This window comes from Euwallacea similis, chromosome 33, assembly GCF_039881205.1.
Source record: "Euwallacea similis isolate ESF13 chromosome 33, ESF131.1, whole genome shotgun sequence".
NCBI lineage: Eukaryota > Metazoa > Arthropoda > Insecta > Coleoptera > Curculionidae > Euwallacea > Euwallacea similis.
Genome location: NC_089641.1, coordinates 1,425,945 through 1,448,050, shown reverse-complemented (window position 1 = coordinate 1,448,050; position 22,106 = coordinate 1,425,945). Strand labels below are relative to the sequence as shown.

The 22,106-nt window shown below is 34.2% G+C and overlaps 2 protein-coding genes across 3 annotated transcripts in view; one reads left to right on the top strand and one right to left on the bottom strand.

The window, feature by feature from the left end:
• Positions 1–121: 121 nt before the first annotated feature.
• Taf11 (TATA-box binding protein associated factor 11) lies at positions 122–1,053 on the bottom strand. Its single transcript, XM_066404116.1, has 3 exons — positions 620–1,053; positions 381–565; positions 122–321 (listed from the first exon to the last, which is right to left on the bottom strand). Exons 1-3 carry the CDS (start codon positions 970–972, stop codon positions 188–190), a joined length of 672 nt encoding a protein of 223 aa, XP_066260213.1. The 5' UTR covers positions 973–1,053; the 3' UTR covers positions 122–187.
• A 485-nt stretch (positions 1,054–1,538) lies between these two features.
• trc (Serine/threonine-protein kinase tricornered) overlaps positions 1,539–22,106 on the top strand; it is a 53,135-nt gene continuing 32,567 nt past the window's right edge. The window contains exons 1-2 of one of the 2 annotated variants that reach the window (XM_066404256.1): positions 1,539–1,858; positions 2,013–2,128. Coding sequence is in view for 1 of the 2 variants with exons in the window: in XM_066404251.1 (XP_066260348.1) it covers positions 7,975–8,167 (193 nt within the window). In the remaining variant the exon portion in view is untranslated. Of the gene's footprint in view, positions 1,859–2,012; positions 2,129–7,309; positions 8,168–22,106 lie in introns of those variants that run through there. The other variant, XM_066404251.1, reaches the window with a different exon arrangement.

Genomic DNA, 22,106 nt, shown 5'->3' with positions numbered 1-22,106 from the left:
TACTAACCGCATATTAACTTATTCATTAAACGAAACTTTTCTAGCTATTTTGACCAAAAAATAGCAAAACAAGAATTAGATATACAAAGATTTTGTTAAGATTGTGTTGTAAGAGTAAAAAAAGTGTAAAATTCAATTTTATTCCAAAAACATGTACTTTCATTAATTTGTCTAACTTGTCCCTGGGTTACAATTTGAAATGTGACCTTGTATCCCTTCCATTTGGAATGCCACCAGTCTTACGCATTCTCCTCACAGCTTCTCTGAGGTGTTTTGGTTGCAATGGCCCACTATCACCAAGTTCTTCCATCACATCCAATCCTAAAAATTCAGGCTAGGTACCACAATAACTCATGTAGGTATACAAAATCATGTTTTACCTTCTTCTACAATCTCTCCCACAAAAACTTTGGCAATGCCAGCCATTGCTATAACAACATTTTGAGATACTGAACAGCCTGTTATGGTTTGCATTAGTCTTTTAATTGCTGCTTTTGGGAACGCAGATCTTCTGTACATTTCATATCTATCCAGCTGCTCCTCAGTAAAATTTGATACTAAAACCCTAAAATAATTTTGATCTACTAAAATTTTCATAATTTAGATACATGAAACTTACTGCATTTTCTCTCGTTGTTCTTCCTCAATCTCCCGCTTAGTTTTAACATCCTTTTTTGGTTTACTAACTAGTGCAGCGGAAGTGTTTCCCAGTGACAAATTCGAAGCTTCAGGCATAATAATGTCTACACCAAGATCAAGAATCTCTTCTTTAATTTCACTTTTTAAGCCCATTTCCGTTGATAAATCAAAATCCATTTCCGATTTTATGCTTATGTCCTCAGCAACATCCTCAAAGCTCATCTTCAAATCTTCTTCATCATCTGAATGAGAACTACTGAAACTGCCGTATTTGAACTCGTTTAGAGCACTGAGGTTGTCTTGAAGCCTTCGTTTATTCGGGATATCGTTCATTATAAGAAATAACACAAGAAATTTGATTTTTTATTATTTATATTTTTTAATTTTTGATTTGTGTTAATGTTTATAAGGAAAATAAGTATATAATTAAGCTATAAACCTCAACGAAATAAAGAAAACAATATGGAAGTTAACCTCACAAAATTGACAATACGGGATTAACCAAAGTTTTTGATACTTGTAATATAGTATATATGTAGATTGTTAAGACGATAAAATAGAAATGTGACAACATCGAAGTTACAATGGTGGTCAGTCACCTTTACAATATGCAGTGACAGCAATGCTTCTTAAACCCTTGAATGTGATGTCATAATTTAAATCAAGAATTTATAGTGTACATATTACATATATAGTATACAGTATTCAAATGTTTCACCAAAAATTTAATAAAGCATATTAGAATGGTGTCATTTTATTGCACGCAACGTTGCTATAATTTCTAGGGAACCCTAATGGATTTTGCGCTGCCATCTGTGAAAGACATTGTTAATAAAGAATTCTGTGCGAAAAATTAAATTAATGTTGACAAATAATCCGCTGAGGGCGCTGGAGTACCCAAACTGAAAAGAAAAACCAGTCGATACGGTGATAACGTATTCCCTTTGAACAATAAAAATTTGTTGTTTATTGTTGTAAAGTGAAAAATAAAGTGATTTTGGATATCTCTAGTGAATTGAATAACTGTTGTGATTAGTGATAGTGGATGGTAGCTCATAAAGGTGTTTCATCGCCTTAACATCGTTGAGTCACTTTGTGTCCTTTTTGTTTTGGTTCATTAGTGTCTCTTCCCCATTTCTTCTCATATTCCATATCCTCATCTCAACATTAAACAATGTATTAGTTTTAAAGCAGAGACTTTGCTGGCTCTATAAAAGTGGTAAGTTCACCAATCTTGTTTTTTTGAGTATATAGAAGTCTCATGTGGTCATAATCATGCAAAAGAGTTTTTCTTACTCATAACCCAAAGTGCCTCTATCTGGGCCCCCAGAAAGCTACTTGCACCCATAACTACTTCTACTTTTTTGTTTTAGCTAGGACAGTGGTTTGCTTAACAGGTGTAGGATTATTGGATGGGGCTTGTTTTGCCCCTAGTTTCTTGCACTGGCTCCCACTTCAACTACCACCATTACCCCGCTAAACTCAGAAGGTAAGTCATTGTTTCTTTAAGTTTGAATCCCAAGCAAATTAATAATTACTTATTTGGCGTATATATAATAATTAATACAGATTTAGAATTATGTACATAGGATAACTTTTTGTGGATTGACTATTTGATCCTCAGTTATCCATCATATTAATATGCGAGTATCGAGGTGTCTATACAGGGTTATTAAAATTTACTCCTCTTTGTAAATCTTGAAAATCATACAATATATATAGTTAGTTAAATTGCAGCAAACTTGTGCAATTTTACCGAACTAAACTGTTTTAAAATTTAGAGAAATCTAAATGTATTATAATTTCTCAAATAGACATTGAAAATGGGACATTCTCTACTGAGTTCTGCTAATATATACTATATCTATATTTTAATGTCAAGTTCTGTGGTGTTTTATAAAAATTTCAGAGTTCACTTTCAGCCAACTGAGAAAAATATTTATTTTTCTGTGATTTTTTAAATGCAGAACTGTTTATTAGTATTTATTCTGGAAGAATTCATCACATTATATGAATAGCAATAACTAGAAACTTGAAAATTAAGCTATTTGGATTTTGACATGAACAATCGGGAAATCTAATATTTAAAAGTACTGTTGAGGGCATTGCACTAAAACAATGTGCAGCATAAAAAAGGCTAGCTGAGAATCTAAAGAATTTGTATTTTGATCGAAATATTTGTGTATTGCATTCAGAAGATTTGTTTTTAAAATTCTTGTTGCTAAGCCAGTTAAAATACAGACTAATTAAACAAACCAATGTAGGTACACCTACTGCAACTCATTAGGTATTTTTTTAACACAGAGTAATGGTCGGTAATAGAACCATAAACTGTTAAAATTCGTGTTTTAGTCAATTTAGTTCAGTTCTCCAGCATAATTTTAGACACTTAATTAGTATTCTGTTAACTACTTATAAGAATTTAAAAGATTATTTATTTAGAATCAGAATACATTAATTTTAGAAGGACATAACTGAAAGATGTACAATATTTGATATTATGGGGGAATTCTGGTGGTATTATGGATATACTGCATATACTGCTGTTGAGATTGTCTGTACTGTTGTCTCTTGTAGAAATATTGCTAAGTACATGTAATGCAATTACTTGTTTTTTGGATTTAAAAACTTTGATTTTTAAATTTGAAAGCAACATATGTAGTTATATGAATCCATTCTGTGAATACTTCTAATAGCTCATATATCATGAAATGCCATGGATTACCCTGTATACAAACCTGTATGTGAGCTTTACTTTTCAGGCTGATAATTTCTTAAGAAAAGAAACGTAGTCCATTTTTCAATATCACTTTTGATCGTAAGCCTGATTAAGAAATTTTATTACTTTTGTCCAAGTTCAGCTCAACTTCTCCCCCTTGATAAAATTCTCATTTTGGGAACATACTATTTCAATTGAGTATCTTCTCTTCCTTATCTCATGCTCTCCTCATTTTCATAACTTGTTTCCCAAAGCAACCTTATACATTCCCCTAGAGATTTGCTTAGAGTGTATCTATTTTTCATTATTCTTTAATACCCTAAAAGACCTTAAAGAGTTATTTTGGAGTACTAACCCTAAGGCTAATCCTAATTTTAATTGAACCTTTAGAGTATAGTTTTTATTGCACAAGTATTACTTACTAATCCTCCTTGTAATTGTGGGTGACTTAACATGGGTTATTATAAATACGATATATGACATTTTTATATTTATGTAAATATAACTTAAGATATTTGCAAAACCTGTTTGAGAATAATGCCAGTTGGCTTTTTCTCACGAAGCTTATCACCCATTACTCGCAATAGCTTATAAAAAGAGGTATCTAAACAAATTGAAAAAGGAAGAGTAAAGTTAGTTGAATTATATGTTTGAATTTCTTTGTAAGGTCTATTTATTTCGTTCAAATGAACTTGTTTCGTTTTCGACTCTAATACTGCATGGAGAACATTCATCAGTAACGGTCAAGATCATTACCGCGGACTGTACTAGGACAGTTTTTAACTGTATTCCTTTTACTTACATCCCACCTTGTGTCAGTTCGATAGCCAGACGATTATTTCACACTGTATACAGTTACCCACGATTCCCATATGGCGTGAAAGGCCTTTGTGGATTCAAAGATGAATTGGACCGCTAGTTGTTTGATTTTTTGCTTAATTTGTAATGCAGTATTATGACAGTCGGTACTTTTAGTCGAAACTATGAGTTTTTTAGTGCAGGATTACGTTGTTTTTATTCGCGATTCTTAACTGTTAATATCAAAACCTATGCTTCAGTGCCCATGTGAAATGCAACGAATAAATTAGCAACTAATTTTTTGTTTTAGCAATACGTCGAGCGAAGAAATCTTGAAAATAAGTGTTACTTTGCTGCTTAATTAATTAGACACAAGAGTTATTAATACGGTCCAAGGGAAATATAATTTAAATCGATTTTCCGTCCCATCGCACTTACGGAAATAGTTATTGCCAGTACTGCCTTGTGTGATCGTTCGTTTGTTGCGAATTAATGCATATTTCTTGCTGGCTGCGTCAATAGTACAGTTGCTTTTGTAACGTTGCAACGATAAAATTGCTTAATTTTTTTATTGTGCATTGTTTTTGGATTATTTATTGATTATTGTTCGGCTTTGTTTAGTGTGTTACTGACCCGAATCGCAGTCCTTGACTTGGTTACATAAAATGTATCGTAATATGTAAATTGTAGTTTCGTATTCAGGGGTTAGCCTGATCTAGCAACATTACCTTATAATATTGCAAACACGACGAACATGTGATCGAATTATTAACATCGCTCCAGAAGGACCAATAAAAGTGGTGGGAGACTGAAAAGCCGAAAAAGGGAAAAATGGTACGGTAATTGAGGATTAAGTGTTAAAAATGATCAAGGAGTCGGTATGGTCCGAAATTGAAATGAAAAAATTTAATGAAAATGAAAAAAAAACGGTTACTTCAAGTAAATACAAAGACGATGACGTTAACGGTTACAAGTTTCGTTGGGCAGTTTTTGGGTCAGAATTTTTAAATTCGCGCTTGTCACCGTCACTTAATGGTTTTGCGTTTGTTTAGCTTACACAGAAAATAAAGTGATGTGACAGGTTGACAAAAGTGATAAAAAGTTGTCGTTCACGCGCGCATGCGTTGTCCCTTTTGCGTTGCCAACAAATACCCGAGAGTAATCATTGGTGTTTATCTTTAATCGTTATTCTTGCATATCTGCGACTTCTGGCGTCCGTTAAATGCTGCAATAAGGAAAAAAGTCCGTTAGCAGCTACAGCTTCTGTGAAGCCCATTAAATACTGTTATCATCGGCTCTCGGTCTGCTTTACCTTTCAGCCAGCGTTTCCGCAAAAAGCACACGTACCTTTTTGTTTTCCCGATCGGCTTTATATGGGAATCTCTTCAAGGAAAACTGTTTTTTTGTTGTTCTTAACATGCTGTTAAGGAGCTAATTAAAGAGCTGCACAAATGTTTACAACCGCCTTTTAATGCCTGTTGTGTGTTATTGAACTATCGTGGTATATCGTTGTATAGGTTCCCAGCAGTAGAGCTAATATACCGGGCGTAATCTATCAGTTGGCGCCAATTTACTTGTTTACGATTACTTGCCCGACTGACTGCAGATTGAGGTTAAAAGTAGTTTACTGCTTGATAATAGTCGAAAGTCGAGGCTAATTTGTGCTCTAACGGCCAATTAGGGGGTCCCTCATTCCGGCGCATCATCGGGCCTGAGTCATAATTGAAATTTGTTATTTCCGTTAAGTTATTCCATGAATTTCCATGCGACTATTTTCCTGGTGCACAGTGAGATCCACCATATTGTCAAGGAAAAATCAACAAATCGTTATCCGAGTATCGGTTCAAATTTAATGGTCTTTGTAGGTGGTCTAATTTGTCTTGTCTTTCATAACGAGTGCAAATAATTTATCCTGCAAGTCGGTTTAATTTTTATAACCTTCGATAGCTCAGTTGGTAGAGCGGTAGAGAATATGTTTGTGTGACGTGAATCCCACCTGCTGTTTTGTTTTTATTCAATATACTTCATCAATTTTATAGCTGGAGTCAACTAACCCCTTTCGTTGCATCGATTTCCCATTATCTAATGCCGATATTTGGCTCCCATTTGTGCTCGTATCCATTAAAAATCCATTATTTAAATCCTTCGACCTAGTTTCATATATCTTAGGGTCACGTCACTGAGCTAGAAATAAATTATTGAATCGTGGCATTTTAGAAAGTTAAGTTCTTTTCTCAAAAAAACAGTTAAAATATTTGGGAATGCTATCTTATGTTATATAGTATATTGTACTAGAAGCTATTATTAAATAAATAAAACCATATAGACTGCCCTGGAACCATTTATATTTCACTGCGAGGGGGGTCTAGGAAAGAGTGATAACTTAGTCTACTCTAGTCCGCCTCAAGTAGAAAAATAGACCCTTCATGTTTTACGATTTCAATTATTTATTCAATTAATGATCGATGTTACGTCTGTCAGAAATTGTAGACATTCAAATTTGGCACGTGCGTATACCATTTTTCTAGGATATACCACGCATTTTATCGAAAAAGTAAAAGTTCACACATTTTTAACAAGTTTCCATAAGTTTCCTTTATTATCACTGTTAATTTTTGCATTTAAATTTCAGTTTTATTTGATTAACCAAGTACAACTCATAATTATGAATAATATAAAATTAATGAAGTTAGTAGAATTGAAGGCTATAACGGCGAACGATATGAAATTCGTAGTGCTCTAAAAAGATTACGTGAGCATACATTAATATCTAACTAAACGTCTAACGAAAACGTTAATAATCTTTCAAATAGCACGTGGTGCGCAGGGGATAGATGCGCTGCAAAACTTTCGACCTCCTGCGAGATTTTCAGAGCCAACTACGGAGCTTCACTTTCGACCTATTGCGAATGATTGATGTTTACCGTATATTTGGCCAGTATACGAGTCTCTTATAGTATACAAAGGGTAGTATGTGAACTGTCCATAGTGCACTGGATTGCAAGTAATAAAAAATTGAGTGATGGATGTGTGTCCATGGATAAAATTTTTCAGTCCAGCGCAAATTCACGTAAAATGGGAAAAGCAATAGTAGGCTAAATGGGGGGCTTCAATGCAACAGGTACCCAACTCCGCTGCGCCGTCTTCGATAGTTAGACGTCGTTGACGGACATCGTCTTTCGGTTTTCGCGTAGCGCAGTAGTCATGGCTCTTTTGCGTTATTTTTTTTCGGAGTTTGTCTCCCAACTGGAACCTTAGGTTTGAGGCGGCGCACTTCGGTTTACGACCCAAATGTGCACTGTTATTTTTGGTTTGCCGCAACCGCATGGCTTTCCATTATCATCAGCTGATTGTTACGTCAAAAGTCGAGCGCGCGTGTCACAACCGGGGAACACTTCAAGTCGTTTTATTTGTTTTGTTTTTGCACGGGTCGCAGCAATTTATTGTGGTACTCAGGTCGGTCGCGTGGCGTGTGGTGCTGCAGACTTATTTTGTGATAGACAAAAATTTGAAGATTTGGTAGTCGTCTATTACAGACCTCCCGTGTCGGTTGAACGCAAATTCTAACTATTAGCTATCATCGTGATTCTCCTGCAGCGCGCTTGAATCCGGAACAATTCGTTCACTTACCGGCAATGCAGTCACAACCGATAATTCATAATTAATGTGCTATAAACAATCGTCACGGCTAGCGGTTTCTGTTTAAAAAGTTTACTAGGTCGTACCGTACGACATTCACGCTTCCGAAATTAGTGTTGAACGAGTGCCGAGAACTCTGTCAGTGCAAAGAATGAGTTTCAGTTGAGCTCATTTTAGGGATGTCGCCCTACAGTCGATACAGGACTCTGGCAGGGTCGGACTCTGCGGGTGGTGGAGGGTTGGCGGCGGTGTTGCACCAGCAAACCGCCAACTCGCCTGCATATCGCAACGCTGCAACAGCTCAAAGTGCCTGTCGGTTTTTAAGGTGGATTTCGAAATTTGGGTCCCAACCCGCTAATAAGCCCGGATTAGGTGAGTAGGATGCTTTTACATGCAACACACTTTTGGAAATTATGAAAACATGAGAACATAGTCTTCAGGGTCCTCTCTCATTTTCAGCTCTTCTAACCAATTTCTCTTGATATTCTTTGGATGTCGTTCATGCATTGTTTTGGGAATTTTCCAATGTTTGTTTTTCTTGCTTCTGCGATACTTGGACGTCATTGATTCATTTCGTTCATTGTAAATATATTCTATACGTTTTAGGTCAAAAAAATTACTTCGTTAACCCATTAAAATGTAGACTTCCTAAGATCTGCCTGCTTTCACTATATTGGTCCCATTTGGAAGAAGGTTCAGGCAAAGTTTTGACACATTGCTTCTTACTTCCGGAACTTATATTTAAATTTGACCTTCCCCTTTCGAACTTTAATAATAAATTCTATGTAAAAGGGAAGATCTAGCCAATCTGTCATATTAAAAAGTATTCCGAACTAAAATTTAAAATTATATTTGAATTACGCACGCATCATTTATCAAGCGAAGAAGTTGATTACCCGAGGTTTTTTCATTTGATTGTCATGTGATTGACGTGGAATGGTAATCCATGTCCACTGTAATCTTATGTTAATCCAAATCTGCTAACACCATATACAAACCACTCCAACATGTTACAACTTTCACTGGTTAGGTCACGACCCGGCCGGATTCTTGCAAATTAAGCTCGGTAAACAATAAAGACGAATCTTGATCTGAGGCTAATTTAGTTGGTAGTTAGATACATCCAGAGTCCAATTCGCTGTAATTATAGTTAGTTCCTATTTTCGAATCTATTCACGTAATAACTTAAAAAAAAACCTGTTCTCCATATGTCATTTAGAGAAGTACAGGCCTGTATATGACATAATGATTTTGTGTACAATATAACTTATGTATAATATTATACACATAATAAGTAATATGGATTTTTCTAAAAATATGCTGGCGTGCGTGATGCATTGCGACAGTTCTTCTTTCGTCCACTGAATATTCAAAGGCTTGCATCTTTAGGGGATTTATTAAATAAAACTGAAAAGCGGAAAATGAAATTCATTAAACCAAATTGCGATTTTGTTTACGAACAGCTTCAAATACGTGTGGAGAAATGTTTTGAATGTTACATATTGTAATGTTGTATATGTGTAATGTAATGTGTAATTTTTGAGATACCTTATATCTTAGTCTGAAGTGAAGACAAAATAACAACATTTTATACAAAATTGACAAAGGAAGGATTAACACAAAATTGAGCATAAATATAAATAAAGCAGATAATAGAAAAAATTAATCTAAAAATGACATTTTTAGTTTTGAAATGTGAGTCAGAGTTAATATATGGAATAAATGGATATAAAATCCTACCCAGTTTTGGACAAAGTGACTGTAAAATCACTTTCTGAAAGCACGTAACTTCCTTCTTTCCTTTTAGTAAAACATTAGCATTTACGCACCTGCAGAAAACGATTTCACAGTCATTTTGTCCAAAAACGGGTAAGTTTTTATCCATTTGTTGTATATGTTGATTTTGACTCACGTTTCAAAACCAGAAATTTCAGTTTTTGTTTAATTTCTTCCATTATTTGTTTCTTTTTGTGGTTATACACGCTCAATTTCATTCTCTGTCAATATAATAATCAATTGCAACTAGTGGAATGACCGCAATACAGGATTTGTTTGCAATTTCCATTTTGTAATTTTTTTTATTTACTTCATATTCTTTTGATATATGTATTTCTGTTTGAATGAAAATAACTGAAAAAAAGTTGAAAAAAACTGAATCAATCATAGACCTAATGGATTCTTAACTTTTGAACTCATAGACATGGATTACAATTTTTTGAATTTCACATATTCCGATCGCATCACATCACTCCTCGTCGGCAACTCAGAAAAAAGTGATTAGTTTACATATTGGACACATTCTAGGTTGTTTACAATGTATAAGCATTCCCGTATTTAATTTTAAGACTGAATGAAGGTCTACATCTACAATTGAGACAATGCGTAAGAAATTTGTATTGTTATCTAAATAAGGCATTAATGCCAAGAAGCATTAATGTCAGATGGTTGTTCAGTATTTATTTATAATTTTCTGAATACACATATACATCTCTGAAAAATTATATTTAACAACCGTAATGAATAATTATTGTTCATAATAAACCACCTCTAGTATGAATGTGTTTCAAATTGAACTTTCTATTCTTTGTCGAAAAATAATTTAAAATTTCTCCTACGATAGCTTGTTACCATGTTTTATTAAGACATACAAAAACATCGAAGGTAAATTTTGTTGGTAACCTTGGCTTTAGCCTAATAGTCTAATAATAAGCAATTCGGAACATGATTGGACGAGCACAAAAGAAATTAATAGACGATTCTAAAATCGAATATACGTATACGCACGTTTTAATCTATTTTTAATCACCGACATATTTCGGACATTGTAAAGTTTTTATGAAAATGTATCTACTGAATGAACGACCGAGTGGGTATGTTGAACCGGTCATTTTGGGAAAAACAGGAACTGAGCCAAGAACGTATTTTTAGGTAACTACGCCAAAAGTGCTTATAGCGATCATTTTGTGGATTAACGAGGGTTTAAGTAAATATGTAGCACCACATAAAATTTTTCTAAAAGTACTTGGATTTAAGTCCGTCCCTGTCGAAATTATTTTCGGGAGAATTTCCATTATTTTTGCGATTTCGCAATAACACTTTCAATTCTCGATTATGACACTAAAGTTAACAAATTATTGTTTCGCCTGATTGACAAAATCCTAAAAAGTTTTCACATACCTAAAATCGTGAACTTCTTTTGACGCATCCGGTTTAATAGGCAATCAAAACAATTAAACCAAGCTTTTAGCCTAAGGCATAATTACTAACTTTTGCAACCGCAAATTAATAGACGGGCTGGTAATTTTACTGCTCTAAATAAAATAATAATTTCTGTGATGATAATTATTCGCCCATTAATTTTAGTCTACTTGCGAAATCCCCGCAGAAAGAAAGTCATTCTTGATGATTTGTGTATAAGTTGTTCACCTTCGTAAGCTCGGAAAGGAAGAAAAAGTGATTAGTTTACGCAATGGGCATTTTCCAAATTGTTTAAATAATTATGTAAATTTAAAATAGATTGGAAGTCTACCTTTTTAAATGAGACAAGACGTAAGTAATATAAACATATAAGACCCGGGGTACTCCGGACGTTGGTGTCAGTCGAAATTACAACGCAAATAATATTGAATATTCTAACTTCTGTATCTGAGACGCTGAAAGTCAAGGTTTCAATTAATTATAATATTGCTATTCCTTAGATATAATTGTTTAGCATTAAAAAGTTGGAGCCGCTGATAATCTTATCGCATATTTTGATCCCAGCAAAAGATAAATAAATCGCAAATTGATGTATAAGGATTAAAGTACTTTAACTAATTAATTAAGACTATTTTTTAATTCATTGTCTCCATTTTCGATAGCTTAGTTGGTAGAGTGGTGGACTATAGTGGTCAAAGTATAGGCATCCATATATCATTGGTGTAACTCCAGCTGGAAAAAAAATTTTAGAGCCTGCAACCATATAGGATTTAACCAGAACTTCGTTTTGATTTTCATTTCAAAAGATTACGATTTTAAAAATCCACTCGCTCTTTTATGACGAACATGTGAATTAAAACGCTTTACAGCCAATCCATTACCAGGAATTTGACAGGATTACTCGTTGTCCTGTATTTTTGTTCATTGACATTTCGTAGCACCTTAAATGTAGATAGGGCTACTAGGTGAGTTCTTCTCTTAAAATAATTCGGAAATTTTACCAGTTGTTATTGATCATATTCTAAAGAATATATGACGTATTCGCGAAGTATCTGTTTCCAGTATATGCTGAAGTGTGTCTCATAACACATATAACTTTTTAGTACATTTTAACGTCTCAATAACAAAAAAAAGATGGCAACATTTATAGTTCCTCGTCATCAGTTTTGCAATCTTGTGACACACTTAACGAAGTCTTCGCCGATTACATTAAGATTACACAGCTGTCGTTTCTCATCGTTATTACCTCTATTTGAAAACGATTTTCTTGGAGCTAAAACGCATGTGGATGATGATTTATAGGTCCTAATTTAAGGTCAACAAGTGTTTATGATCTGGTATTTAATTGGTTTATCAGATTTTCTAATTTTTTGACACCGCTATTAGTCGGAGTTACAGTTTCTTAAACCACCATCGAATTAACCCAGATTTCGGGTATTGCGCTCTTGCGTGCTCGTGCTCTTTAATTGCCATTTTAAATGAATTTGAGCCGCTTATTACCGGCTTGAATATCTAACTCCTGAATATACTTCTCGATTTACATAACGCCACTGACCAAGTTAACGAATTGTTATTACGGTCATTCAAGATTTTCGCCACCAGCAATCGTGCTTTTAGGTCGAAATTTTCATACGAATTGTGTCAATCATTCTGTTAAGAGTAAGGAAGCACGATTTTATCCCGGGCAAGAGAAAGCATAGTAATCGTGATTAATCATAGAAAATAAATTTATGCGTTTGTACAAAAATATGTCTATTATGACCCGAAAGATCTGCACGAGGCACGACAATTTGCTTTGTTGGCTCAAGTTAATCTAAATCAAAATGCATGGCAATTTTTACAAAAATGGCGGGTTTGTCAAAGTCACAATTCATACATTACTTTTCAATAGACTGATTATAATTCGAAATCGATAATTCCAAGTTTTGTTTTGGAAATGTATGAGCTTATTCTAGAAATGTTGAATACGAAAGTCAAAGACGTGTAGAAATCATTAAACTATTGTGTTTGTAATCCCTTTTTAGGAAATGGATAATCTAAGTTAAATTTAATCCTCCTAAAAACTCAACATAGCCAACAATTCCAAGAAACCTTATGGAATCATATTTTTACTACTAAACGTTTAAGCTTAATTGCTAAATAGTTTATAATAGATTACAATAATCAAAAACCTTTTTTTAAGCTGAGCTGAAATTTTATAACTCGTTTTACTGTATATTTTACACACAGGTGATCACCGAAATCTGTGTCGAACCCTGATATCGGTATTTACTTTGCCTGTTAAAGAGGTCCGATTAAAATTATTCTAGAAACAACCCAATTCTCATGGCGTTTAAACAAAGAACTCATGCGCAAATAGAGACAAGAAAGACATAACTGTGAACTGTTACAAGGAAAGAATATAATCACATACATTATGTCCTTTGTATGTAACATATGAAAACAATAACCTTAAAATGGTTTTACGGTAATTACATATTTTGTTTTTTGTGCTTATAGTTACTAAAGACCGATAATAGTCGAAATTTTTTTATTTTTTTTTGTTTATAGTCCATTTTAATCTGTCAGTTAAACACGGTTTTTGTCCAATCCTTTTTTATTCAAATCTTTGATTATCTTCAATTTTACAGGTTAAATTGGTTTCACTATTTTACTCGTCTTACCAGTTGAAATGAATACCCCGGGCCATAAGGACATCACATATTTTGTTGGTCTTTGCCTTATCCAATGCTCCTTCTATGTTATAGAACACTATTAGCATTACTTTTCTGTCTGAATAAGTGTTCTATATTTTATGCACTACAGAATGGAGATCCGTTTTAATCAACGTTCCCTTGCTGTATGCATCTTGACCTTTGCTGACAGGCTGTATGTCCAGTGTTTCTTTTGTTCTTCTCGCTTTTCGGATCGAGACCGACTGCGCCTATTTTCATGTTTGAGAGACATACCCTAGTGCCACGCTAGGGCATGTCCCTCATAAACCCCCAAATAAACGATTTCCTAAATTTACTCCTTTTCCTTTCATTGTCATTCCTCATACAGAAGATCTGGCTCCTAGAGAAAATACCATCTTGTAGATGTGAACAAGGATTTTTAAAATCCGGCAGTGTAGACTCTCAAAACTAGTACATGTACAAAACTTTAAGTTAATATGTGTGTCAAAACCGAAGATAATTTTTAAATTTTTTTCTAAAAATTTAAGCAATCTTGATTACCTTTACAAAGTTTCACTATTTTTTTTTTACAATTTTTCAGGAGCCTAAATTGACTTGAATATTTTTAATTTTTAATAAATTGTCTGTATATTGTTTACTATTTTCTGGGAATCATCAAAAACCTAATAGTCTTGATCAATTTGCATTAAAATTCCTGAATTCTGTTCACAATATTCCAAAATTTTGAGAACCTCCCTGTAAAGTTTTTACATTTTATGCACCACTTTCTAGAAACCTGTAAACACCTAAAAGCTTATGATTTAGTGTTGGTTTATTAACTTAATAAGGCTGTACGAATTCAAAGTTGTACTATACTATTTATCTCTTCGTCATCTTCCGTTTTATCTGAAAGCCGAGTTCAAAACTATTAGATTACACCATTTTATCATCTTTACGACAAAAAGTTAATGGATTCGGCACGAGAATTTGAAATAATCTGGGATAAAGGAAAGGCGAATGTCCCATTTTATCCGACCTTAATGGCTTTTGGTGGAAGCTTTAGTAAAGTGTGACCCTATTCCGTTAACGAAGAATTAAGACAATCGAATGCTGCGATGGAAAATTGTTGAAAAGGTCTTTTGATCAAAATTTTTCCCGTTAAAATCTGTTTACGATTAATCTTTGGGTTTTACGCCAAGAATGATTGGAAATATGTAACCAGTTATTTCATCAACGTGTTCGTTTCATCACATGATGTATGCGTTCCCATTTTCACACGAAGTGATTTGGTGGCCATGAAAACTATAAAGAAAATGGAACAGCTTGCTAATATCTGATACCATAACTCTTGCATTTTTGAGAGGAAGAGTGAGTTTTTTGATAATTTTGACTAGAAAATGTAAATATTTTTTTTGTTTATGCTAATTTTTCTCTATGTAACCTTTCTACATTGAACCCACTTTTTATTTACAATTTAAGTGTCTTCTCGTAATAGGTTTGTTGCCTTGAAGCTTCGTTCTGATAACTGTATAGTTTAATTAAAATTACTCAGTTCTTTCAGTATTGATTAGAAAATTTCCGATATTATTGGCACGGTTAATTCGCAAAAAACAACGAAAAAGTCTAAATTAATTTTCAATTGACAATTTGTGAATCCGAGTCATTTTAGCTTTAATGTCAATATGCAGTTTAATATTGAGCAATACTTCTAAAAAAAAGGAACATTTAAACGTAAATATGTCGCGTAGAACTTTATTTAGTTTTCAGTTTAAATATCTACGACTTGGTTTTCGAATGAAAATAACCGATAAAGCAAATAGCCTTCACCTTTAATTGTGTTTAATCTCCCTTTGATGTCACCTACCAATTGCCAATTAAATAAATTGCAGAAATTGGTCATCTAATAGGTACTACGCGATAATTATTGTTTGTTTCTAAATGCGTAGAAAACTAAAACATTTTTTATACCAAACAGAAATCTTAGAATATATATTGTTCTTAAAATGTAGTTTTGGAATTCAGAGATTTGCCAGAAATTTATGGTACCTCTTAAGGATTTTACGATCTCTTTAGTAACTAAATATTCCAATCTTTCGTCATAAAATGTGGATTATACATAATTTTCTAATTTTAACTACGCAATATGCAGAAACTGATATCATTTTTGATAAATTAGCAGAATTCGCACTCCATATGTCTAACATTAGTAATGGTAACGTCACATAAAATTGTGTTACAAGGAAACTAAAATCTATAGTTTAGGTCACTAGTCGTTGCGAATCTGAAGTAGGTGCTATTTGCATTATCAATAAAATTTACAATTTTATTATAATAGAAAGGCAGAATAATAATTCTTTCAAATACTGAGGAATACTGCATGCGCGCGTGCTAAAATTGGTTGTCACTCTTTTCAACAACAGCTTGGCTATTTCAACTTCATAAGTCTCTCCTTCTCGGTTTAGTATGCATATTGAACAAAGACGAGAGGAAGGTGGCGCATGTCAACCGAAATAGAGAAAGTGACAAGTTTTACTAACCTATCAAATTCTTACCCAACAATAACATAACCATATTTTACTTTGCAAAATATGGGGAACTTAACAAGTATATTTAGAAGGAACGTTTTTCTATTAATTTTGACGGAACTATTACTTTTCCCTAGTTTACCTAAAGGGCTTATTTTGTATGCGGGAAAGCTGTAGGTCATTGAAAGCAAAACAGCAGCAGGAGCATCTGGCACTTTCCCAAAACATTTCTCCGCTGTTGCGGGTTTTATTGGCGCAGCCTGATTATTTTAAGGCCCGCAGGAGGCTGATGGCGACACCGGCAACCTTGCCGTGTTGTTTGGGCAGTTGCCGATGATGCGGAAGTTCTTTCATCTGCCTCTAGTTTTTTTTTGGGTCACGATAACAACACCTAAATAGACTCGATTTAACAATGATTTAACAATGACTGAAGTCCGAAGTTTTATTACACTCTGACATGTTCGAGTCAAGTGTTGCGATGTAATGATACGGTTGCACAAATTGTTGGTATTGACGAAATTTAAATTGGTAGAAAATTTTCTGGCTTAAAGTAAGTCAAAGTATATACGTATATATATAACATGTACAGGGTGATCTTAAAGTCGTGGTCAATCGTTCGAGAGGTAAAGGGGGAACTGAAAACAAGGAAAAAAGTTTATATAAACATAGGTCCAAATGTCCATTGTTTTCGAAGTACAAAGTGTTGAAATTTAAGAAAAGAAACAGTTTTTATTTTTTAATTTCTAAACGGATTAAGATTTTTTTACCAAATTTTGAACATGAGTTTAGCATATTGGTAGGTATAATCCAAAAAATTAGTAGCTTTAATCATTCACCAATGACGGAGGTATGGCTGTCACGTGTTCTTAGTAATAAAAAGTTGTAACACTCAGTATAATATTTCGTTTAAAGTAGTCCATCATATGTGCCAATGTATTCTGCAAATTTTTTGTTTCCTTAATTTGTTGTATTTCAAGTAGTTTAGCCATAAAGAATATTTTTTTGATTAAGGGCATTTTTATGTCAGAATTTGAAATTGCTTTTCCTTCGATTTTTTCTTTGCAGAAATTAAAACCTAAGATAGTTTTTATGAATGTCAAAACACAACCAAAGTCAGATAATAGTTGTGGGCTACTTTAGCACTATCTAAGATGCACCGCACTTCTCGAATGCTTACCTTATACCTAAGCATTTCTTCAAGTTCCCGTGTTATCGTATAAGCTTTGTTTTGATTTTTTGCTTTGTTCGACTAGCGAAGTAAACACATCGAAATTAGAGAGCATTTGTTAGTGTATTTTTCAACCATATCAATTTATTTGTCAGTAATGGATCGTTTAATCGTTAACGAATTAGTCGCCATGCATTTAATGTATGGCCTCGCTCAAGGGAATGTTACAGAAACAAGAAGATTGTATATAGAAAAATTTCCTCGGCGGTACGCACCAAACCGACGATCTTTTCAAAATCTTCATCGAATGTTACGAGAAACGGGACAGTTAATACAACATCGAAGAGGGGGTAGGCCTCGAAGTAACGCTAACACGGGAGAAAGAATTTTGAACGCATTTCGATTAGAACCTTCTACTAGTATCAGAAACATCTCAGGAGTGTCGGGCCAGCTAAGAACTACAATATGGAAATCTCTTAACAGAAATTCCATGTATGTCTATCATGTATAATATGTCCAAGGACTGACCGAAAACGATGATTGTCCACGTCTCAATTTCTATCAATGGTTCGTAAACAAATTGGCACGAATGCCTACTTTCAGTGAAATAATTTTGTTTACTGATAACGTAGCGCATTCAATAGAGACGGTATTACGATTTTTCATAATATACATGAATGGATGGAAGCTAACCCCCAACAATTTTTCAAAAAAACACCAAAACAGTTCAGTTGTTTAGTTTAGAGAGGAATCATTAACAATTCATTTGTTGGATTACATTTTTTTGAAAACAGATTAAATGGCGAAATTTATGTTGAATTTCTTAGAGATAGATTACATGTACTACTTGAAGACATCCCTTTGAACATTCAAGTTAATATATGGTTCATGCAAGATGGTGCACCTGCACCTTTTAGTTTAATTGCTAAACAAGAATTAGAACGCAAATTTGAACGACAATGGATAGGACGTGGAGGACCTGTACCCAGGCCTCCTAGGTCGCCCGATCTCAGTCCGTGTAATTTTTATCTTTGGGGCCATTTAAAATCCTTCGTTAATTTAATTAAGAAAAGATAAAAAATTTGCAGAATACATTGGCACAGATGGTACCCATACCCCGCTACTTGTGAATGATTAAAGCTGCTAATTTTTTGGATTATACTTACCAATATGCGAAACTCATGTACAAAATTTAGTTAAAAAATCTTAAGCCGTTTGGAAATTAAAAATAAAAACTGTTTCTTTTCTTAAATTTCAACACCCTGTATCTCAGAAACAAAGGACATTTGGACCTATGTTTATATGAACTTTTTTTCTTGTTTTTGGTTCTCCATTGACCTCCCGAACAATTGATCTCAATTTTAGGGACCCTGTATAATATCTGAATTTGTGGGTTTTATTGTTCCTCCAAAAAAACCTATAGTATTTTCTATATCTTCTATGCATTGTGGATGATACTAACGCGGCACCAACACGATCTCGATTTGGACATTCAAACTGAGTGTCATATCTTTTACTAATTCAAACTGAATTTGCAAGGTATGGATCGGTAAATTAGTTGTTACACCTAAACATAATGTACGAAATTTTAATTTAAGTTCGATTTTCACCCAGTTGTATCAAAGTCGGTTAAACTGAGCCAGAACTGATACTTGAATCATTATCTCCAAATTTTCCGAAACATTCGCGAGTGAACAGATTTTTTTTTCTGAACATTTCCGAAATAACTCAAATAGACTTGAGCAGTCTTAAAGTAATGTGTATCAATTTGAAAAGAAATGTTTGAGAACCTGGTTTTAACCGCAAATCTGGACCAAATATAATTCACGCCATAGTTTCTATCCACGCAATAAATGTTCTATCTACTGATATTCTTCTAAATGTCTTCTAAATGAATGTTTGTTTTTTAATTCAACAGTATATGTGACGTTAGGGCTGTAATAAAGTATCGGTCAAGCCCTAAACAATTTGGCTATGAATCACGTCTACTATTGGTGCAAGATCATTGTTTGGAAATTGATACATTAGACGATCAGCTTTAGCCTAGTATTTTGCAATAACTATTTGTGAGATATAATGCGTATATGCCGTTAGTTCGAGCATTATTCACGCATTTCCACACACCTGTTATACATGTCGATGCGAAACCAACCATTTATTATGAAGCGAATAACCATTTGTATTGTGTGTATTATTGCTCCAATCTGAAATGAATTGTATTATATAAGGTAATGCATATTCTAAATGGATCTTCGCTTGACTCAGTCTGGTTTCATAACTTTTTGAATTGTACCAAGATAAGATGAGTTAAAAACCACAAATTTAAAAAAAGTTTCACTAAATATTGATAATACACTCACTTTCACATGAAATGCACCACCCAGTAATAATAATAATTAAGTCTTGTAATTTTGGCAAAATAATGATTCATAATAGAGTATCAAATGATCAGACTTTCAGTTAAAAGATACATTTGATAATGAAAAAATTAATAATAAGTGACATCGTCTCGTACGGCAATGCAAGCACGTACTCTTCGCGGTATGCTTTGAAACAAATGATCAATATCTTCCTGGGGTATTTCATTCCATGCTACCTCAAGATGATGTCGTAGGTCATCCACATTGTTTGGAGGCGTCGGTAAATTTCGAAGACGGCGACTCATCATATTCCAAAGATGTTCGATGGGCGATAGATCCGGTGACCGTGCAGGCCAAGGCAGTATTTCCAATTGTGCTTCTTCCAGGTACCTTCGAGTAATGTTCGCACTATGTGGTCTTGAATTATCCTGTTGGAAAATGCCATTTGGTAAAGTTTGCATGAAAGGTACTAATACTGGCCTCAGAACATTGTCAATGTAGCGACGTGCGTTTAGGGTGCCTGGAACGAACACAAGAGAAGATCTTCGGCCAACACATATCGCACCCCAGACCATAACACTAGGTGTTAAAGCTGTGTGGCGCCTTTCAGAAAATTGCAAATTTCTTCTTTCACCTCGGTATCGTCTTACTCTTCTACAACCATCATTGATTCATAAACAAAATCGCGACTCGTCACTGAAGACGATATTGTTTCACTCATGATTCCAATCAATTCGTTCTTGACACCAAGCCAATGTGGAAGCTTGGTGTTGGGCGGTTAGTGACAGTCGTAGATTTGGGCGGTATGAATGCAGGCGAAAAGACAAAATTCTTCTGTAAACTGTTGCCATCGACACCCGACGATTTAGAGCTCCCATCCAATCTACTGCAACAGACATTGTTGTTTGAAATCGATCATCAATGGCCATCCGTCTAAGAAGTCGATCTTCACGTGCGTTGCTGCTACGGGTAGGACGTCCAGCTGGACGATGTCGCTGAACCCCTTCTTCAGACCACGAAGACCATATTCTCGCAATCGTGGTGTGGTTCCGATTCATTCTTCGGGCAATCTCACGAAAAGAAAGTCCACCCTCCTTCATGCCGATAATTCGCCCTCTATCAAAATCCGAAACGTGGGAACAATTTCGACGCTGTCTCACTGGGGGCATTTTGAGATGTCTTGTTCACAGTTCAACAACAAAATAAACTGATATTTCCATGTAAATATTATTTTATTTATTTACAATTGAATAAAAAATCTAATAGGTCGATGACAAAAAAACCACCAGCATTCTTTCTTTTTTACTGAAAGTCTGATCATTTGATACTCTATTATGAAGCATTATTTTGCCAAAATTACAAGACTTAATTATTATTATTACTGGGTGGTGCATTTCATGTGAAAGTGAGTGTAGTTGTTAAAAAATCCAAAATCTCTAATATTTATTTTTTGTACGATAAGACATTTTATTTACGTAGTGATAATGATCCCATTAAAAGTATTTATTAGTCGATAAACAGGATTCTGTTGATATTTCCACGAATTGCGTAATTATGGGGTGGTGTATCTATATACGTCGAGCTACTGATAAGCCGGAAAAGTAAATTGTGGGTTATGATTTGCACGTGTGAAAAAAGTTTGTCGGAACCTTTTCGACAACTCGCTCGTCATGAAATCGATTCTCGATTTCACTAATTCATTAATAACAATGAATTTAGAAAATTAAGTTGATGTGGAACCGGATTATTATTTTAGCGATGGATTTTGTTTGCACTGAGTAAGCTTAATAATTAATTACCATGAAAGAAATAAAACAAAAAAAAGAACAGTTCACCATCTGTGAAGCACCCAAATAATAAACAACAAATTAACTATAGTTTTACCTTGGCCTGGTTATTTTTGTTGACACAAATAATCTATTGTCTATATTGTGATATATTGAGCAGGAGCAGTTATTGCTGCAATATGGCCAGCGGTTATCGAAACTTAGAAACTGACAGTTGTAATGTATCTAAATGCTGGATGATAATGTAATGTTAGCTTAATCAAGGACATGAAAACCTGAACTAACCCAGATTAATGCTGTGATTCTGTTACTATTTATTTGCTGATGTTGGAGATGTATTGCCCATACATCTTAGCTAAGAAAGTATAGAATTTTACATTAAGAGTTATTCCTGCTGGTCTGGTATTCACATCGACACAGAAAACGAATGGTAACGTCGCTTAAAATGTATGAATCCCCTTATCATCATATAATCTATTAGTAGATTTCCGCACGTGAAGTGCTCAAATTTTGTCAGGTGACACGAGAGGTCAGAATTGCTACGATGTAGTACCTACCGATGGTATAAATATTAATACATATATTAATACCGTATTACGCGCCGGGTCGTCGCGTCTAC

Excerpts from the sequence above, each read along its gene's own strand:
- Taf11 (XM_066404116.1), bottom strand. The coding sequence starts at position 972 with ATGAACGATATCCCGAATAAACGAAGGCTTCAAGACAACCTCAGTGCT. Across the intron at positions 566-619 it reads GAACAACGAGAGAAAATGCA|GGTTTTAGTATCAAATTTTA; the intron begins GTAAGTTTCATG and ends AAATTATTTTAG. Across the intron at positions 322-380 it reads GGGAGAGATTGTAGAAGAAG|GATTGGATGTGATGGAAGAA; the intron begins GTAAAACATGAT and ends CTGAATTTTTAG.